This window comes from Propithecus coquereli, unplaced genomic scaffold, assembly GCF_000956105.1.
Source record: "Propithecus coquereli isolate 6110/MARCELLA unplaced genomic scaffold, Pcoq_1.0 Scaffold61, whole genome shotgun sequence".
In the NCBI taxonomy this organism is placed as follows: Eukaryota; Metazoa; Chordata; class Mammalia; order Primates; family Indriidae; genus Propithecus; species Propithecus coquereli.
Genome location: NW_012152063.1, coordinates 8,043,333 through 8,065,182, shown reverse-complemented (window position 1 = coordinate 8,065,182; position 21,850 = coordinate 8,043,333). Strand labels below are relative to the sequence as shown.

The window sequence follows — 21,850 nt, the reverse complement described above, 5'->3', positions numbered from 1 at the left end:
GGCTGGTTTTGAACTCCTGAGCTCAAACAATCCGCCCACCTCGGCCTCCCAGAGAGCTAGGATTACAGGCGTGAGCCACCGTGCCCGGCCCATTTTCTTATTCTTGACTCAAAAGGATCCTGAAAAAATTAAAAACAGCCACTGAAATTTCAACAGGCTTACCCTTATCTGGTGTGACACAGATGTGTAGGTTTACTAAACTCGTAAGCACAGTGAGGACATTGTATTTATTGGATAGTATTGCACAAGCCATGAATTCTCAAGGCACCTGCCAGTCATCTAGTCTACACAGAAAGGAAGCTAGATGTCTTTAGCAAAAAACCAGCCTATATTCTGGAGGTGGAGGAGTGGATCAGAAATAGTTGTGTGAGCTGAGAGCAGCCCAACAGGAACAGTCCAAATATGATGGTAATTAACCAATCTAACCTGATCTTCCCTCCTTGGGGAAGTGTTTTTGCTATCTGGCAGCGTATCATTTACTATATGGATTATAGCATTAAGTATTATGGTAAGAAAGACAGGCTTTTGGAAGTCTTCTTCTCTACCAGAATAGAGGAGGAACTGCTGAGACTGGCAACTCTGGTTGTTGTAAGGAGGGCCACGTATGGTCTTCTTATTGGACCAGATTAACATAACCACTAAAACTTGGCATACGGCTAACATTTTGGCCAGTGTATATTTCTCTGTTACTATCTACCCAGACCATTAGATGGAATTTCTTTTTAACTGGCAAGGAAAATAAAATAATGTCATGGTCTGACCTTAAGGATCTCTTAACTCTCTAGCGCTATGCCATAATCTGAGCTGCAGGCACCATGGACTATCTCACCTTCCCAAGGTCACACAATGGTCTCCTATGTTGATGCCCATATGCTGATCAGTTCTGAAGACGAGGAAATGGAAAGGATCCTATAGGTCTCAGTCAGACATGTGCTGGACAGGACAGCGGACAAGTTAGCTTAGAATACAGTGTTGGCCATTTTAAAGTCCCCAGATATCCACCAGGTCTAGAACAGAGGCAGGCAAACTATGGACTGAAGTCCAAATCTAGCCTATCACCTGGTTTTGCAAATAAAATTTTACTGGCACACAGCCATGCCCACTTGTTTATATATTATTTACGGCTGTTATCCTGCTGCAGTGTCAGAGTTCAGTTGTGGCAGAGAATGGATGGCCTGCAAAACTGAAAATATTTACTCTGGCCCTTTATAGAAAAAGTTTGTGATGCCCGATCGATAGCATGTTGGTATAACTCCTTAGAAATGAAGGACAGTTTGCTGCCCCAAGCACCTCCTACATATTAGAGATTCCACATATCCTATATGTGGGTGTCCTTTTTTTTCATATATATATTTCTACTAGGTAACCAAAAAAGCTGTTAATTATAAGTAAAATCTAGACATGGAGAAATCTTTCTAAGTGTGACAGGCTATAGCAGTATGGCTCAGCTGCTCAGGGTACCCTGTGATCCTGGGGCATCAGGATGCTGCAAATGGCTTGAGGCATGTCCCAATATAACCACAGAGCATGACCCTGGGATTGTGGAGCAAGGCCACCTTCTTTAAGCAGGTACCATTCTTTCAGCAGACAATTCTTGGCTGACAGACAGCAAATGTCCACCAAGGGAAACCAGGTGCCCATATCATTAACCCATCTTGAATAGTTTTACTTGACCTGCCTAACTACAAAGAGAGCATGCCTTCAACCAATAATGTGGTATTAAACACAAGACTGGGCTTATGGAGGTTCCCATGGCACAAAATAGCCAAATAAGCCAAGCACAATCCTTACCCCATGGCTGTTCACCTGTTTCACTGTCTTCTTCTCCCTCCATCAGGACTATGCCTTCATGGAGGTACTCCCTATACCCAGCTAACAAATTTAAGAGACCTGAGCTTGGTTTGTTTTTGATAGTACCAGCCAATAATAACTGCTAAAGCATCATAGCCCCTTCAGGAATTGTACTGAGGGACAATACAACACAGAAGGAAAGTATTCTGATTTGACAGAATTTCAAGCAGTTCATTTTATTGTCCATTATACCTTTTAAGAGTGAAAGCTTAAGGCCAGTTTTTGTTAATTTCTGGGCAGTCGCTAATGGTTTACCCCAGATGGATGTAGATGTGAAGTAAGAATGGAAAATTTCTGACAAGGAAATTTAAGAAAGGACAATGTAGGTGAGCTTCCGGAAATGTGTGTCCCACATGAATTCTTATCAGAGTGCCCCCAGATGCAAAAAAAATCTCTTATGGACAAGACTGCATTTGTATCTTCTCTCTGCAGTCAACCTGATGCTTGCTCCATGGGCTCATCAGTGACCACAGTGGCACTGATAGAAGCTGCATAAACAGTTATAGAAGTTAATGGACTTCCTCTCCCTAAGGCCAGTGTGGCTACCCACTACTGGCCATTGCCCATTTGGTGAACAATACTGACCAATCCTGAGCCTTTGCTTTGTTACCATACTTTGAGGGAACCAGTTAGTTACCTAATAACAGGCTAACTACACTGAGACCCTTCTATTGTTGAAGGGACAATGCTCTGCCCTCATTGAAATTGATACTTAATCTGGATTTGGATTGACCTTTTCTGTCTTCTGCACTCTTGACACCACCACATGTGTTTCTATAAATGCCTCCTATATCACCACTACATTATTACGCAGAATGCCTCCGAGGACCCATTTCATAAAGAAGTTATCAGACAAGTATCCTAATGTCGACCATATGCTCTGGTCTCATCAAGTATCTACCATTAACGAAAAACTGGCTTACAAAATGATTAAAAAGAATCCATTACGTGATTGGATACAGCATCAGTTATGGATACCACCTTGCGAGGTTGGGGTATTATCTTTTAGAATTGTGGTTATTTGCTCTGTCCCAGCAATACATGTAGTACCAGAAAATATTGTACTTTTTCTCCCAGAGCCAAAACACATAGGTCTAAGAAACAAGGAATAGAAATATAAGTGGATTCTCTCAAGGTTATAATTAATGATCTACTTTTTAAAAATTGTGTTCCTAGACCTATGACTCAAGAGCTCTCCTGCCCCGGTTGGCACGGTATGTAATGGAAAGCACACTAAAATTCATGATCATTTCTAGACAGTTGGTTAAAGATCATTTTATCTTTTTTGTGATTTTCTAGGTTGTCCAAATTTTCTAAAATGATTATGTATTATTTTATATTAAAACATAATTACTAAGGAAAAAACCCACATCTAGCCCCAGAAGCAGATTTTCACTGAAAATAGTACATAATGAAAGCAAGGAGTTGTTACGAATGCAAGAAGTTAACAAAAAGAGATAAGATAGGAGAACTAGTTTTCCCCTTTTCTTTGATAGTGGTTATTATGCAGCACTCAAAGCAATTATGGAAACATTTGAAATCTAACCCTCAATTTCCTTATCTGTAAAATGAAGACGATAAGTTATGTATCTCATAAAGCATATGAAAGAACACCATAAACTAACATCTCTAAAGGCATGAGTATTACTACTTGTAGTAGGTGAGTGTCTATGTGCTCAGTAATTTCAAAAACAAGAGCATAAGAAGAATTAAAAACTAGTTACCTTTGGGTTGAAATATCTACAAGACTGTGGTTGGGAGCCTCCAAATAGGGCTATGCGGTAGTCATGCTTCTTTCTTCTAGGCCTTGTGCCATCTACAAGTTCTTCTCTGTCCTCTGGAGACAGTAGATGGTATCTCATTCCACCTATAGAAAAATACATGGCAACTCTTCAAGAACTTCGGGCACAAATGCAATGCTTTGAAAAGGAAATATGCAGACATAATAGTGCATTTCTTTCTGTAATTTTCTCTTATCATTCCTCTATAGCATTCAAGGAAAGTGAGGGGGAAGAGGCAAGAGAAATATATAAGGCCCTGAGTCCTAATCAATTTATTATTCTCAGCAATCACCATTATTCTAAGACTGTCCCACCCACTTACTATGTAGCAGTCAATTATCTGGCTCCTTAACCAATAGCTGCCAAAATAATAATTACTGAAATCCAGATCTCCTAACCCAGTGGTTCTCAATATTAACTGCATATTAGAATCACCTAGGAAATCTCTGAAACTATTTATACCTGGGCCCTACCACAGACCAATTAAATTAAAATCTCCAGTAGTAGGGCCAGGCATGGTATAGGGCACCTTAAATCTTTGCCACTTCAAATGTAGTTCGAAGACCAGCAGCTTCAGCACCTGGGAGTTTGTTAGAAATACTGAATCCCACGCCATATCCTAGACCTACTGAATTAGCATTTGCATATTCAGGGCAATTTCCATGTACATAAAACTTTGAGAAGCACTGTCTTACATGACTAAAATGCAATAAGAATTCAGAACTATTGTGATCTAACATGATCCTTTTCCTTTAGCAATTACTTAATTTTGTCAAGGGCCACTTAATCAAAAACTATTTTAAGGTATCACTTCAAATCAGTGGGAAAGGTAGATTGTTTATCAATGTTAGACAATTAGACAGGGAAAAAATTGGGCCCTTACTTCATATTTTGCTCTAAATTCCAAATTAATAAAAATTTGAATATGCAAAAAATCTCATGAATGCACTAAAAGAAAAATAGGATAGCTTTAAAAAAACAGGCCCAGATAGGGAAGCCTAAGAGTGACAAAAAAACAAAGGAGCAATGGAAAAATGTTTAGACTTAACTATATAAAATTTTAAGTTAAATTAGTGCATGGCAAAAAGACAAAATCAAAAGACAATGACAAACTAGGAAAATATAAGTAATGTAAAAGAAAATTATAAAAAGATATCCTATTAATAAGGTTAAAACCAGACACTTAAGAGAAAATCAGACAAAGTATCTGAATACAGTTTACAGAAAAAGAACTACAAACAATTCTTGAACATATGAAAAGACGTTCAATTGCTCTCGTTAGAGAAATACAAATTAAAATCATACTTTCTTCACTTCTCAGATTGTCCAAGATCAACCTGTGTGGAACACAGGGGCTATGCTAAAGGTGTGTAGGGGAGACAGCACCCTCTTCCATTGCTGGCGGCAGGTGGATGGTTATAACCATATGGATGGTGATATATAGTACCACCCACAAAAATTAAATGTACATACCCTTTAACCCAGGAATCTTCCTTTTCTACGAGTTTATAACCATAAAGTTCATTGTTAGGGAAGTAGTTAAAAAATTATGGTATGTCTATACAATGTTATATTATATATGGCTGCAAAGAAGAACGAGAACGTTTAGTATATACACATGGAATGATCGCCAAGACATAATGTGGAATAGAAAAAAGCACGATGTAGAACAGTACAGAGTATAACACCATTTGTGTTAAAAATGTATATTTTATGCATACGTACACATATTTTACACATATATATATTAGTAAATGACTGTGTGTACAAAGTCTCGAGACTACCTCTGGAATGACATGCAAGATAATAATGGTAACCTGCAGGGTAAGAGAATGAGTGGTGGGGAACGGGGGTATCAGAGAGACTTATTTTTCACTACGCACCCTTTTAATACCTTTTTGAATTATGTATGCTACATAGTATTATTGATCTAAAATAATGCAAAAAATCCTGAACATATGCAAAATACTTCTGTACATGAGGCTGTCTTGGCCCTTTTTATAAAAGGGAAAAACAGGGAAGACACATTTTTGGAGAATAGTTTGTGCATGAATGAAAGTCATTATCAACATTTATTATTTCCTTCCATTTAAGAATTTGAGTAGAAGCATTTTTGCATTAAAACAGCTGGAAACCTCAGAGGCCCATGCTCTGGGTCACGCTCTAGGTCAGAGGAGTCCACAAACATTTTCTGTAAAGGGCTAGAGAGTAAATACTATAGGCTTTGCAGGCCACATATGGTTTCTGTGGAATATCATTTGTTTTTTTTTTTTTTTTTTAACAATTCTTTACAAATCTAAAAGCCAGTTTTAGCTCAAGGCCGTATTTAGTCCATGGGTGGTTCTCAAAGTGTGTCCCATGAACAGCAGCATCAGGATCACTCAGAAACACAAATTATTGAACACCAGCCCAGACCTTCTGAATCAGAAACTCTGGGTTTGAAAGCCACTGCTCTAGGAGGGTTCTACACAGGCCAAAGGGACTGTGTAGTCTATGAACACAATACTCCCAGCAAGAGAAAGATAAGAAAGAAGGAGAGACAGGAGGAAACTGTTTCTAGACAAGAGGCCACTGGGTAAAAGTGGCTGACTGTGGCCAACTGTGATGACTTCCCTGGAGGAAGCATGAGCTATGACTCCTTCATTGATAGGCTTTTTTTTCCTCCCCAAGACTAGGGCTGGAGACACTTTGGCACTTTTCCCTGAGGAGCTCCTAGTTTCTTAGGCTTATTACTTTGGGACTTATTCCTTTCAGAGTAAAATTTTATAAATTTTGAATAAGAAGTTGGCCTGGCCTTTGTGGCAGTTTTGACTGTAGATTTCATTTTTATTTTGTAACTCATTTTCTTTTAGATGTAAATTTTTTTAGCTTAGTTTTATTCTATTTTTTGATTGTCTTTCCCACTTTTCTTCCACTCTGAAAAGGCAATAAAGTCAGATGGTAGGAATAGAACTAATGATCTGAAGAAGGGAGGTTGGAGGACTTCTTTCCACCATTTAGCTCTGCCTAGACCCCAAAGCTTGGAAGCATTTTAGCTGCTTGTGCTTAGCCAAGGAGTTATAGAACAATTCACTGTTATTTAAAAAAAAAAAGAAAGAAAAAGAAAAAAATGTAATAAACCTAGTAAGTTAAAATATACAATGAAGTTTCCTGCTCAAGCATCTAATCCCTGCACTTGAATTTCGGGAATAATACTGCTATCCCGTTTCTAAATCAATTCAGAATCCACATAAGAACTATTCTCAACAGCCATACCATGTACGAAGAAATAGGAGTAGCTCTTTACCCAGTGAAACTCTAAGGCCAGAAAAATAACACATGGTTTGGGAATGCAGGCATAACAAAAAACCTGATATTCACATGTATGACACCTAAAAGATGAAAGCCCTAATCTAAAGGCATTTTCTTGGTCCTGATTTTCTTTCATCTCTCTGCATTTAAAGTGACTAGTGGCCACCTATACTCTACCTTATTAACACTCTCTTTACTCCTTGGTTTTCAAGGCACCAGCCTTTGGTTTAAGTAGCTCTGTGACTTCGCCTTTCCTGTTCGTCTTCTTCCACTCGTTGAATGTTGGCATTCATAAGCACGTGTCTTTGACTCACATCTTCTTCTCTTTTTCCCTTGACAACCTTAACTGGGTTCAAACATTCCTTGTCTTTTTTTAAAATTTCATTTTCATTTAAGAAAAAATGTATTATACACTGTTTTATGCTTTTGCCACTTAGGAAAAATTTCCATATTAGATATTCGTGAAAAAAAATTTTTAGTAAGTGTAGAGCATTTCAATGGATGGATATATCATATTTTTCCAAACTGGGGATAATATTGGGTCAACTTACCTAAAACCACATAATACTATTTAGTAGCTATGTGATAAGTCTAAAGGAAATTTTACTTCCAAATCGAGGAACAAGTGATCTAATAATTAGGACACAAACTTATTATGTCTCTTGAGAGGGATATCTTAGGCAGGAGTGAAAGTGCTCATTTCTCTTTATTTCCTTAATTTGTGCCTGAAATCAGCTACACCTTAAGTGAATCATCCAGATGAGGTACCAAAATTAACTTAAGAATTCATAGTAGGTTTCAGTCACCTTCTATGAGGGGCTTTCTTGCTCATCACATATGACTAGAAATCTATAATGCTGCTCCACTTCTAGATATGATGTTTGGTTTGATTAAAATCAATGGGAATTCAAGAGCCTGTGAGAGTTTGCAGGAGTATAACTTAGGCATATTATAGTCATTACATTACATATTTCATACCTGTTTAAATAACAATCTAAACTTCTGCTTACAGCGGAATGACAGATTAGACTTTCAGAAATATTCTCCTGCTGTAAAATAACTGTAAATGTTGGGAAAGAATAAAACAAGAATCTTTAAAAATGCAAAGCTTAGATCCTAAGAGATAAGAGTGCTAAAAATGAAGATGAAATTAGATACCAGAATGGTAAGCATTAAGAGACCCTGGAGCTATTCTGAAGGCATTTAATAATACTGGAAACCTAGAAAATTGTTTTTATTGGTTGTATGAAGGGGGAAGATAAGGTCTTAGATCTGCTCAAGATAAGGAGTTGGAACTGAGATCTATGCCTAAAGCTGGATCACTTAGATTGGTGGTTATTCTTTAGTCAAAGTAAAGGCTAAGAAAAAATAACTGCCTGATGACAAAGGAAGAAACAGTAACTTGCCTGTTTTAACTTCAGGTCCAGGTGGAAGTAAAGTCTCCCTCCATTGAGAATTTATAATGACAGCCCTGCCCTCATGCAGGTTTCAGGTTTGAATATACCCTGCCATAAGCCAAGGAAAACTCAAAGTAGTCGTGGGTTGTGCCCTACCGAACTTGGCAAAAGCAAACACTACTCTCTTCATGAGGAGAAGACCTGCAGGAACACAACTTGGGCCTTCCAATATTCCTAGAGATTAAGAACAATCAAATAAATATAAGCACATAATCCCAACTTACAAAACACATAAGGAATTAAGCCACCAGCAGTAAGTCAACAGAACCAATGAATAGCAGCATTTGGTTTTCAGAGACTTTAGATACTGCATTATCAAACACAGAACATAAAATAACTACATTTAAAGTGTTTAAAGAAAGAATTCAGAACATAAGCAAGGAAAAAAGACCATCAGCAATGACCAGACTAATAAATAAGAAATAAAAGGAAAAAGATATAACTCACAATGGCAACAATAAAAATATCTAAAATAAATTTAAGAATGTGAAACTTATAGAAGAAAATTACAAATTCCCCAGAGACATATGGCAATTTAAATGAAGCATGACAATAATTAAAAGCAAGGTACTAATATGAAATGGAAGAGAAACTGTGTGTGTGTGTGTGTGTTTGTGTGTACTCAGTGAACAGCATATTTATCTCTTTTTCTTTCTTTTTTAATAAAGAACACATACATACATACAAATAGATATGTAGAAACTTGGTTTATCATGTTTCGAATCAGTGGGAAAAGATGAATTATTCAATAATGAAGCCATCTTATCAGATATTTAAGAAAAAAAATTATTCCATACCAAATAGATTTCAGTAGGATATAAGGCTTCAGAGACAGAGACACAGAGAGAGAGAGAGAGAGAGAACAAATTTATAAATGATAAATACACAAGAGGAAAATTTAGGTAATTAAAAAAAATCTTGGAATAGGGAAGAACTTTCCAACCACATCACTAAAGCTAGACATCATAAAAGAAAAGACTGGTTCAGACTTAATATGAAAACAACATGAGATTGGACATGCCAATGTAAGACCACCTCAAACAACCAGGAAACAAGAAATAAACACAAACCCTACCTTTGATAATACTAGTACACCTGTAACTCCAAAACACAATAAAGACAGCTAGCAGATGGAGAAACTGTCAAACCTAAATGGTTGTGCAAAGAGACACCAATGAAAAGCAAGCCAAATTACCCTTCAGAATGCTGGAATGGCTCATAATTGGAGATACTAAGTATTCCGGAAGGTTCAGGTAGGGATGGGATGGAAATAGAATTCTAAAAAATTCTGAACAAACAACAGTTGAACTGCCAGGTCTCCTTTTCCTGCTGCATAGTCAAGTACTTTCACTACTCTAGGAGACAGGATTAGTCTTCGGAGGTACCGAACTAGGGGATGTTCCAGAGACTCAGTGAGCAGCACAGAAAAGGGTGTAGGAGTAAAAACAAGGATTAAGCAAAAGTCTGCATATCAAAATAACTCCTTGCCCAGCTCACAAATACCTACATCCAGCTTATACTTGCCTGAGAAAATATCTACCAACATTTGGGGCTCCCCAATTTAAAAACTGACTGGCTACTCTGATTACCCTATAGTTCAGCTCAAGAACTAACAAGCCCACTCACATGTACGGTCTATTAGTTTTGTAATAACTCTTATATGCTATGAAGCCAAATATTTAAGAAAAGCTTCCAACAACAAAAACAGGAAAAGAAAATTCAAAGGTAACATATAGAAAATATAGATAACAAAATAATAGCTGAAATAAAAGGATTGAAAAAAATTCAAGGCTATTTCTCACAAGAGGACCAAGAGACAAAGATGGATAATAGGAGAGATAACAAAAGATTAGACATTCAATGGCTAAAGAATCACAATGTTAATAACAGAGAACTGAGAAATCTATGGCTGAAAAGAGAGAATGCCCAACCAATATGACTTAAAAGAAAAAGAAAAGCACATCAACGTACATTACTGTAAACTTTCAAAATACCACAGATTAAAAAGAAAAAAAGATCTTAAATGCTTACATGCTTATAGAGAGGAATAAAAAAAAAAGAAAAGGATCAGACTGGCACTAGACTTTTCAAAAGTAATACTGGAAGCTAGAAGATAATGGAGCAGTGTCTTCAAATTCTAACTGAAAATGATTTTCAACATAATTCTATATCCAGTTTAACTATCCTTCAATGTTTTATGGTAAAATAAACATATGAGATTTGTCAAGTCACCATATATTTAATGGTTATATACACTATCAGGAAACTTTTAGAGGATATACTGGAACAAACAGAAATAATTTAAGATAGGGAAAAACCTGGGATCCAAGAAGAAAATCGATCTAACATAGGAGAGGGGTGATGGAGATGGAAGAAAGGAAGCCCCAGGACAAGAAAACTGTGCCCCAGGCCTAGAAAGCAAACGTCCATACTGCAATAGGCACAAGGAAGGGATGTTTCCAAGAAATAAGAGCAACAAATTGTTTACTTGTACAGACAATTTTATTAAGTGGCATTTTACAAAGGTGTTGAAGGACTGGGACTCAGCCTGCAAGTCAAGAAAATCAAAATAAATGAAAAATATGGCAATTTTTAGCTCCAGGCAAAAAAAGAAAAAAAGCTATTTAAGAAAGAAGATGAGATGATAGTACACTACTTGGCTAAGTAAAATTAAAAAGGAAACACTAGAAAAGAAGCACATGAAAGCTATTGTATACAAAAGTAGAAAAAATGTAAGTAATTTTTACTTCCTCTCACACACTAATATATACCTATAAAATAAGGGCTGAGGCCAAGTCCCCTCCAGGTGTACAGTTGAGAAATCCAAGGGATTAATTATCTAAAAGAACAAAGTCTTGAATCTGGGTACTGAATCTGATCCATTCTAAATATGGTTTTAAGCCCATAAGAAACTGGCTTACATGATCAGGTTATAAATGGATATTAAGGCAACTTACTTATCACCATCTTAAGGCATTCAGGATTGTCTTGAATAAGTGGTTCAGCTTGTACCGTTTTACTTAAGAAATTCTTTGATATAAGAGGAAACCTGACTTTAGCAAGGATATCAACCATAAATGGCTGGCGATTAGGTTCATCGTATTTCAACCACCTGACTGCGGCATCATAAACCTAAGAAGGAAAACAGCATAGTAAAATTCTTAGATGGCAGAAACATTTCCAATTACCTATGTTTACTCTCACATTGAAGGGGGAGAACCTTATAAGGAGACAACTACTTATTCCTAATGTTTTATTCAGATATTTGCTTTCATCTCTGAACATCTGCCTATACTTCAGAACAGTTTACATACTGCTCTAGTGAGTCTTGTAGGCAATGTTTTTTTAAGAACCGTTACTACATAATTTAATGATAGGGAGAATCCTGAATTTATGATTTTTTAAACAAAATATAGCTTTCTTTTCAGAATAAGATATGATATACATTGTAATGAAAAAATCTATTGGTCAACGCAAGTTTCCTATCTATCAACACATATAGAAAAACAGGTTAATTTCCTAAAAGGCTTTCCACCCCAGGAGATATGAAGGTCACCTGTGATTTTATTTCAATCTTATATGCTTGCATTAACTGACAGACTTATCGGCTTTCCAGAAACATTAAAAATAAAAATTCTACTTTCAAAGTAAATTGCAGGATATTTATATAAGAATTGGTCCCCCAAATAATACTGTAGCATTCATTTAACTGCATTGAATAAGCCCAAGTTAATTAACATTTAATTTATAAATCATTAATTTAAACACATTGAAAACGAATTATTTCAAATACACACATATCTACCACACTGACACATGTTTGAGCTAAATGAATTAATTTTGGGGTGGTGTTACTAAAGCTGAAGATCTGATCTCCCTATGAGTTAATTTTTTGTGGGAATTGGTCTTTTTTTAAAATAAACTTTTTATTTTAGAACAGTTTAAGATTTACAGAAAAGTTGCAGAGATAACGCAGAGTTCCCACATACCCTGCACCTGGCTGTTAAGGTGTTACATTAGTATGACACATTTGTCACAACTAATGAAGTCATACTGACACATTAACTAAAATCTATACCTTTTTTTGGTGGTGGGAGGGGAAATTCTTTAGTTTTTATCTAATGTTATTTTTCTATTCCATGATCCCGTAAAGGATACCTGGTCAGGTATTTTGTGGAATGTCCCTCAATATTTTACTCATTAGACTGGAGTCAGTTTTTTGGGAGAATAATCACAGAGGTGACATGCCAGTCTCACTACATCAAGTGTGCATGCCTTCAACATGCTTTATCACTGATATTAACCCTGACCATGTGTAGGTAGTGTTTGTTAGGTTTCTCTAAAGTTACTACTTCTTCCTTTTTCATGCTGTATATAAGTCAGTTAATTTTGATCACAGAACTGGGTTGAGTTTTTTCTTTCTTTTTTTTTGGTCTATTTAGGTCCTCCAGGTCCAACCTGTTAATTTGCAAATTGATACTCTGGGCCATGAAGAAAACAGGGAAAAATAACATAGCTTAATTCAAACTTTTTATCTTTGTAACAAAAGTAACTCAAAGCATATGACCTTATAATGCCTATATTAATTTCCTATTACTGTTGTAATAAATTACCACAAATTTACTGGCTTAAAATACAGAGAAGGATGTAGGGCTGAAAATAAAGTGAGTCTGCATATCAAAGTATTCTCCTACCTAGCTCCCAGATGCCTGCCACCCAGCTTACACCTCTGACAGTTTATCTGACAGTTCTGGAGGTCAGAGTCCAAAACCGGTCACAACGGGCTAAAATCCAGGTGTCTGCCTGGAGGCTCCATAGGAGAAACCATTTCCTTGCCTTTCCACCATCTAGTAGCTGTCTGCACTCCTTGGTTTGTGGTCCCCTTCCACTTTCAAAGCCAGCAACGGCTGGTCAGGTCTTTCTCACATTGGATCACCCTGACACTGCCTCCTTTTACATCCCTCTTCCACATTTAAGGACCCTTATGATTACACTAGACCCACCTCATAATCTCATCTCAAGATCCTCAACTTAATTACATCTGTAGAGTCCCATTTGCCATGTAAAGTAACATATTCACAGGTTTTAGGGATTAGGATGAGGGGATCTTTGGGGTAAACACTGTTGTGCCTACCATGGTACCCAGTGGTTATCTCTACCAAGTGGTCTCTCTCTCTCAAAGACCTTATAAGCACCCAGGACTTAACTGTTCCTATGAAATAGACTTTGGAATACTGTGTTAAAGAACAAATTCTCTCCTAATATGACTCTTTCCCTTATCATGTAACTAAACATGAGGTATAAGAAATCGATAAGGACATTTTTACTAAGAAAAATGTTGAGTAGTCCATTTAGTCACCTGATCCTCTGCTCTCACAGTCAGAGTGTCCTGGTTGAGAAGATGTGTCACTCGCTTGACATCAAGTTGTAGAAATTCATCAGTTTTGTAAACTTCAGTAAAATGCTGATGAATAAAGTCATCTGCAGTTGCTTTCAATTCGGGACAGTCCAGACACTCTGCTAGCACACTTATACCTAAACACAGAAAGAAAATAAAGGAATAGAAAATCATTTTTAGAACCAAGTATATACTGAAGATAAAGCATGACTTTAGGAAAATTAGACTGAATGAATTTCAAATATCTGTATCCTTTTCTGTTCCATTGATTTGCCTATTCTTGTGCCAATACTACACTGTCTTATGAATGGCTGGTTTTGATATTTTATAGAAGAAACCCCCTTCAATGTTTTTTCAAATTCTTCTTAGATACTATTAAATATTTTCTCTTGCAAATGATTTCATAAATAAGCTTATCACATTCTACTTTTAAAAATCCTGATGTGATTTTAATTAGAACTGCACTAAACTTTAGGATTACTTTGGGGACAGTTGACTTCTGCAACACAGAGGAACTCCATTTAAGAACATGACATACCATGTTTATTTATTTAATTTATTCAGATATACATTTATTCAGTGTTTATTCAGATTTTTCATGATCCTCAATGTAAATACACAATTTTCTTCACACAAACCCTCTACATTTCCCATCCAGGCCTCTCTTATTTGATTTTTTGTTTTGGATGGAGTTTCCCCCTAATTCATTACTTATGTTCTATATCAGGAGTCTGCAAAGTACTGTTCGTGGGCCAAATCCAGCTCACAGCCTATTTTGTAGGGTCAGCAGCTAAAAATGGTTTTTACATTTTTCAAGGGTTGTTTGAAAAAAAACAAGGAAGGAGAGAGGAAAGGGAAAAGAAGGGGGAAAGGAGAGAGGAGGAAGAGGAACAGGAGAAGAAGAAGAGATAAGGACCACATGTGGCCCACAAAGCCTAAAATATTTACTATCCTGCCCTTTACAGAAAAAGTTTGCCAACCCCACTTCTATGTAAAGCCGCTAATTATTTTGGTATGTGATCTTGAGGCAGGCCTCCTTTCTAAGTCATAAGTTGAATTTTTTTCAGTTCATTATATTTGATTTTCCATGTTTCAAGTTTATGTTGTCTTTAGATAATGAGTTGATCTTTAGATAATGAGATAATCATTTTATAATGATATAAAAATGCCTTCATATTTATACCATAATGGTTCTCATAACTCATGCCTGCTAACCAACTTGTCAGATTAGCTGGCATTTTCTATCTCCTTTGTAAAATGTACTCACCATCACATGCTGAAAGCTCATGGTGAAAAGTCTGCTACATCTGTATACTTCTGATATTTTTACCAAGAACTATTTCTATTTTAAGGGTTTTATGTTTGTTTTTATGGCTTTATGTTTGTTTCAACATCAGAAATTGGTACTGAAATAACAAAAGTGCCTTCAGAATCTGTTGCTATAATTTTAAGTATTCATTTTTCTCCTATAGCTTGTTAGCACAGTAAATTATGTTACTAGATTTCTCGACATTGAAATGATTATACCTTTGTGGCATTTTTGAAGTAAATCCTATGTGATCACAAAGTATTATTTTTAATGAATAAACTTTATTTTTCAGAGCAGTTTTGGGTTCACAGCAAAATTGAAGGGAAAGTACAGAGTCCCCATACACCTGCTGTCGTGACACATACACAGCCTTCCCCACTATCACCATCCCACACCAGAGGGGTATTCTTTTTTATAATACATCCATTGCCGGACTTAATTTGCTGACTTTTTTAAGCATTTATAAAAATCAATGTTTTTAAGTGAAATTAGTCTGAAGTTTTATGTGTTTATACATGCACACACACATGTTCTTCATCCAATGATGGCATTATGGTAATCCTACCTAGTAGAATGAGCTGGGAAGTTTTCTACCTTTCCTATAGATTTACAACAATTTAAATAACATAAGCATTAATCTAATCCTTGAAAGCTTGGTAGAATTTACCCATAAATCCTTCAAGCCTGGAGCACTAACTAGGAACAGATCTTTACCTTTTCAATTGTTTCTGTGGTTATTGGCTTCAGGTTTTCTGCTTTTTAAGACAATTTTGGTCACTGTCTTTTCCTTTCATAGCCACAGTTCTCTTTTTTTTTTGAGAGAGTCTCACTGTGTTGCTCGGGCTAGAGTGCCGTGGCGTCATCCTAGCTCACAGCAACCTCAAACTCGTGGGCTCAAGCAATCCTTCTGCCTCAGCCTCCCGAGTAGCTGGGATTACAGGCATGCGCCACCATGCCCGGCTAATTTTTTCTATGTATTTTTAGTTGTCTGATTAATTTCTTTCCATTTTTAGTAGAGACGGGGTCTCGCTCTTGCTCAGGCTGGTTTCAAACTCCTGAGCTCAAACAATCCACCCGCCTTGGCCTCCCAGAGTGCTAGGATTACAGACGTGAGCCACCGGACCCGGCCCACAGTTCTAATTCTTGATGTTCTTTGATCTTTTTTTCTTGAACAGACTTGCTCAGTTTGTGGCTACTTTATACTGTTCTTTGAAATAATTAGCTTTTGTTTTTCTAGCCAAGTCTATAGTCTATTAGTTTGATTTTTCTACCTCACTAATTCATGCTTTAAAGGATATTTTCTTCTACTTTCATCAGGTGTTTACAAAATTATTTTCCTTACCTTTTTTTTTTTTTTTTTCCTGAGACAGGGTCTTGCTCTGTCATCTAGGCTGGAGTATAGCCTCAAACTCCCAGGCTCAAGCAATCCTCCTGCCTCAGTCTCCCGAGTACCTGGGACTACAGGCATGACCCATCATACCTGGCTCATTTTTTTTTTCTTTTTTTTGTAGAGATGGGGTCTCACTATGTTTTTCAGGCTGGTCTTGAACTCCTGGGTTCAAGTGATCCTCCTGCCTCAGCCTCCCAAAGTGCTAGGATTACAGGTGAGAGCCACTAAGTCTAGTCTTCCCTACCTCTTTGAAGTAGTATACTTAAGTCAAGAAAGAATAATAAATTCATTTATTTGGAAAACATTTGAAGACTATAAATTTTTTTCTAAGAAATACTTCGGTTACATTCCAAAGGTTTTGATTTATTACGTGCTTATTGTTATATGTTTCTATAGAGCATGTAAATTCATTTTTTAATACTTCTTTTAAAAGTACTTTTCTAATTATTAATAATTCTTCGGTTAAATTTCCAAGTTTTCAGAATGGGGTGAGAGGAAACAGCTGCCTTTTCATAGTTAGTTTCTAGTTTTACTGCAATGTAATCAGAGGATGTGGTCTGTAGCTCTTCTCTTTTAGGTGCTCCAGATTTTCTATGGCTGGAGAGCAGTATTTGCAAAACTCCAAGGGTGTCTGAAAACAATTTGTGTTCTCTGTTCACTGGGTAAAACATTCTGTGATATCTATCTAAACAAGTTTGTGTTATCCAAATCCTTATTCTTTTTCTAAGCCTGATTTTTCAGATTTCTAGGCAATTCTGTGAGTTACTCACAGCCTTTCCATAAATTCTCTTGGTTTAAACCAGCAACATTCAGTTTATTTTGCTTGCGACTAATAAACCTAACCAGTACATCCTTATTTTGAACTCTTTACTTCTCACTTAGTTGTGGTACTTCTTCCAACACTTTTCTCAGAAGGGACACAGGTGATTATACACTGTTTCCTGGCAATATCCCAGATGATGATGCCTTGAAATATAATTCTTTTTTTCTCCCTTTATCATCTGCAAACTTGTGCTATTATCTTCTAACTTCAGGTTGCAGATAAAAAAGATTAATGCCTATACTGATTCTCTTTCTTTTCTAAGTAACCTGTTATATCAGTTATCTGTTGCTGCAAGATAACCCCTCCAAATTTCGTGGCTCATAATAACAAAAATGTATTATTTCTCATAATTCTATGGGTCAAGTTTTAGTTCTTCTGATCTGGGCTAGGTGGTTGTTGGGCTGGGGCTGGATGGTCTAGACTGGCTTCATTCACATATTTAACAGGTAGACCGGTTGGTATTAGGGACACCAGCTGGGACAGCTCATCTCTGCCCCAAATGATCTCTAGCCTTCTTTTCATGGCAGCAGAAGAGTTCCCAGCAGCAATGGAGAGCAAGTCCCAAAGCACAAGCATTTTTCGAGCCTCTGCTCACATCACACTTGCTAATGCCCCACAGGCCAAAGCAAGTCACATGGCCACACCCAGATTACAAGGGAGGAAAACACCTCCTGATGGGAGGAGCTGCAAAGTCACATCTCAAAGGGTTGTACTTATATGGAAGGAAAGAATTGATGATCATTTTTTGTAATCTACCATACTGCTTCTCTCTGAAAGCTTGTAAATTCTTTTTTATATTGATTTTTTATCGTAGTAAAATACACATAACATAAAATTTACCATTAGTGACATTTACTACAATGACAATGTTGTAGCACCATCACCACTATCTGGTTTCAGGACACTTTCATCACCCCAAATGTAAGTTCTCTCTTGATCTTTGGGGGTGAAAAAGGATATATCTAAGTTCATTGATCAGGCCAGTACTCAGTATAACTTAGTCTGAAAGTTAGTTTTTTTTAAGTCCAGATAAGTCTATTTGATTGTTGCTTTTCCTCCATCCGTTCCTTCCGGAACTCCTACTTCGCATTAGTGTTCCTGCATCTTCCTCCCATGTCTTTCTTTTATCTTCTCACTAATGGCTTCCTTTTCTTGGCATTTTTGTTTTGTATCATGAGGCAGCTTCCTCTGTTTGATCTTTTGTTTGATTTTTAGGAACATCCATTCTATTTTCAATTCAATTGAGTGTCAAAAACTGGAAAATCATGAGTTTATTCCCCTTCAAATACATCCTATCCTTTCTGTTTTTAAGTCCCATTCCATTTCTTACAATAAATTTGCCTTACATGAACCATTCATTTTGGCTATTTAGCTTGGTTTTCTATTCCTCAAACTACTGCGTTTCCTTTAACTTTTAATGCTCTTTGCCTGATTCCAACCACTGCCATGGGTTCCTTTAGCACTTGTGGGAGTCAGATTGTTGGAATCTTTTGGGCAAAAGAGAATTGACAGGTGGTTAAACCTAAGACAGGAGTTCTCCAATCAGCTGGCAGTGAGAGCCATGCTAAGAACTAAACAGAAAGCAGGCAGAAACAGTTCCCCTGGTTACCAAGCTGTTGCACTTGTCTCAACTGGGTGCGCCACTGTCTTTGTTCCAGGCTTAGCCAGAGAATCAGGCTCCTTTCTAGGCTACAGGGCTATCTTTCCTCCCAGCTTTGTAAACAATGACAGAAGGTATCCACAGGTAAAACTACTAAATTGTCTTCTCAGAAGCCTAAAGCCTAAGGACACACTTAGCACAAACTTCCTCTAAATTCCACATTATGCTTTGCACCACCATATCTACTTCCTACCCATTTTAAAACCATTTTTCTTCATACTTGAATCACCTCAGTAGGACATTTAAAATGCTAACGAGGTAGGGAAACATACTTAAACCATCACCTTCTAAAAACTTCATTAAAGTAATTACCTTTTTATAATACATTGTGTGAGAATATTTATGTAATGGGAAGTAAGCTTAAATCTCAAGAATATAAATTTTATTGATGAATGGAGCCCCAAACTATGGCCCAGAGAGATGGAGGGACTCACATCAGAGTGTCTCTGTTGCACGGATGGGATTAGAGGCCAGTCTTTATTTCCCAATATAGGGATCTTTTCAATGCATAGACCCATGGCTTCCTTTAAAAAATTCACCTGCACAGCTGTTTCTCCTCCTGCTCCATCTAGTCCAATTCCTTTTCTAGATATTAGGCTAAGTCTTATTTTTATTCCCTTCTTCTGGTTTTTACTACCCACTGAAATTTATTCTGCTCCCTTCCCACTTGCCTTCCAAGATCTTTCTCTCTCTACTTTCAGTGTGGGTATGTGCATGAAGGAGTACTATAGTGTCCAGAAGGAGGGAAGCCTAGAAAAAGGAGGGACAGAGGAGGCTTACAAAAGTTCTCAAGCATCTCCAAGAGCCCTTTGCCCCGGCTTTTGCCTTCCTGCCACATCAGGACCCCTCATCTTTTCCCCTAGGGCAAAAATCTAAGCATTGACTAGATTCTCCAGCCTCTCTTTATACTTTCCTTGATTCCACTTTTCTTTCTTCCCTGCTATTCTAGCATTCCCACTCCAGCCCTCTTTCCTTTATGAATCACAGCCAGGGTAGGAAAATGTTGTTACAGTAGTCCCCCCTTATCCAGGATTTCACTTTCTGTGGTCTGAAAACATTAAATGGAAAACTCCAGAAATAAACAATTCGTAAGTCTGAAATTGCATGTTGTTCTGAGTAGCATGATGAAATCTTGTGTCATCCTGCTCCATCCGGCCTAGGATGTGAACCATCCCTTTGTCCAGTGTATCTATACTGTATATCCCACCTGCCCATTAGCCACTTAATAGCCATCTTGGTTATCAGACAGTGTGTGCTGGTATTGCAGTGCTTGTGTTCAAATAACCCTTATTTTACTTAATCATGGCCCTAAAGTGCAAGAGTAGTGATGCTGGCATATTGTTACAGTTGTTCTATTTTATTATTAGTTATGGTTGTTAATCTCTTATTGTGCCTAATTTATAAATTAAACTTTATCATAGGTTTATCATACATACATATGGGAAAAAACATAGCATGAATAGGTTTTGGTAGTATCTAAGGTTTCAGGCATCCACTGGGGTCTTGGAATATATCCTGCAGGTAAGAGTGGACTACTGTACAAAGATCTGGATGTTCATTCATGTGCCACTAAAGTTCATCTCTTGGTGAAAAGCATATCATATTCTGGAAAACTCTGATCAACTTTCTCTGCTTCTCCTATCATAAACTACAAAATACTTTATTAATAGCTTCAAAATGGAGTGCTCTAGCTGTTCCTCAATTAGTATCCTAGCTTATAATCTAAGATTTTTATGTTTGCTAGTATAAAACAACATATCTGACAATGTGGAGAGGCAGCATGGTGCAGTAGTTAAGAATCAAGTTACCTGAATTCCAATCCCAGTTCTCTCATACACTAGCTATGTGACCTCAGGCAAGTTACATACTTTTAGTTTCCTCATCAGTGACAGACCTTAGCATATCATAAGTGCCTAAATAAAAGCAAACACTCATATTTATGTTATCATATACCCTACAACCACCATGAGCAATCCTTATTCCTTGTCCTAAATACACGAAAACTCATCATAAATTCCATTTTATATTTTAGAAAATGTTGATACAATACTTAATAAGCTTGTTGCTGTCCAGGTTAATATGCATCTCTCTAAGCTCCTCTTAAATTTTATTACTAGAAAACATCCTAGAGGACAATGTCTTTAAGGTTAAATGAGGAAACTTATAACCATGCTTTTTTTTTTTTTTTTGTCAAAGTACACATTGGGGATTTTTTGAAAAAACAGAAATCCGATATTTCTTACCAAGACAATTTGAAGCATCAACTTGTTCTTTCAAAAAATCAACACACATTTTCTTCACGGGTTCAATCTGATACTGGTTTGCTGCATCTAACAAAGACTGAACATTGTTGCTATTCACGGAAATTCTGCAAATAAGTTAAAGTGAATATTAATTCCCAATTATTTTTTATTATTTAAATGTTACTGTAGAATGTATTCTACCAGCCCCCAAAATTAAACAAAAAATTAAACTTGAGTTAGTATGGCATAGGATCCTTAAACTCTTTCATCCTTGCAGTTTTTCCTTCTGAAGAGCATATAGCACACCAATTCGTTACAACAATGCTTTGCCATGGAAGATAGATCTCAACATTACTTGTCTAAAACAAAAATGATCCTTTCTAACTCACCTAGCAGTATAAGCAAATTCCACAAGTTGTTCAATAATGTCAGGTTCAGCATCTTTGAGTTCTACTTCAAAGGACTTTGATTCAAGCATGTTAGCTAAAATGAAGAAAAGAAACATAAATGGCATCAGTACAAGTTTAACCAAGGCACCAGACCATTCCAGGCCACGTTAAATATGGGGAATAACAGGATAGGTCTCTCTGAAAGGAAATATCTCAGCAATCCCAACATTATTGTAATAAATGCAAATTAATTTTCCA

General features: G+C 36.8%; 1 protein-coding gene across 2 annotated transcripts in view; it reads right to left on the bottom strand.

The window, feature by feature from the left end:
- Positions 1 to 21,850, bottom strand: part of KLHL7 (kelch-like family member 7) — a 55,649-nt gene that overhangs the window by 16,428 nt on the left and 17,371 nt on the right. For both annotated transcript variants that reach the window (XM_012659437.1, XM_012659438.1), the window contains exons 3-7: positions 21,593 to 21,686; positions 21,204 to 21,328; positions 13,740 to 13,915; positions 11,338 to 11,512; positions 3,576 to 3,718 (exon numbers count right to left, since the gene is read on the bottom strand). In XM_012659437.1, the coding sequence (XP_012514891.1) occupies positions 3,576 to 3,718; positions 11,338 to 11,512; positions 13,740 to 13,915; positions 21,204 to 21,328; positions 21,593 to 21,686 (713 nt within the window). The remainder of the gene's footprint in view (positions 1 to 3,575; positions 3,719 to 11,337; positions 11,513 to 13,739; positions 13,916 to 21,203; positions 21,329 to 21,592; positions 21,687 to 21,850) is intronic.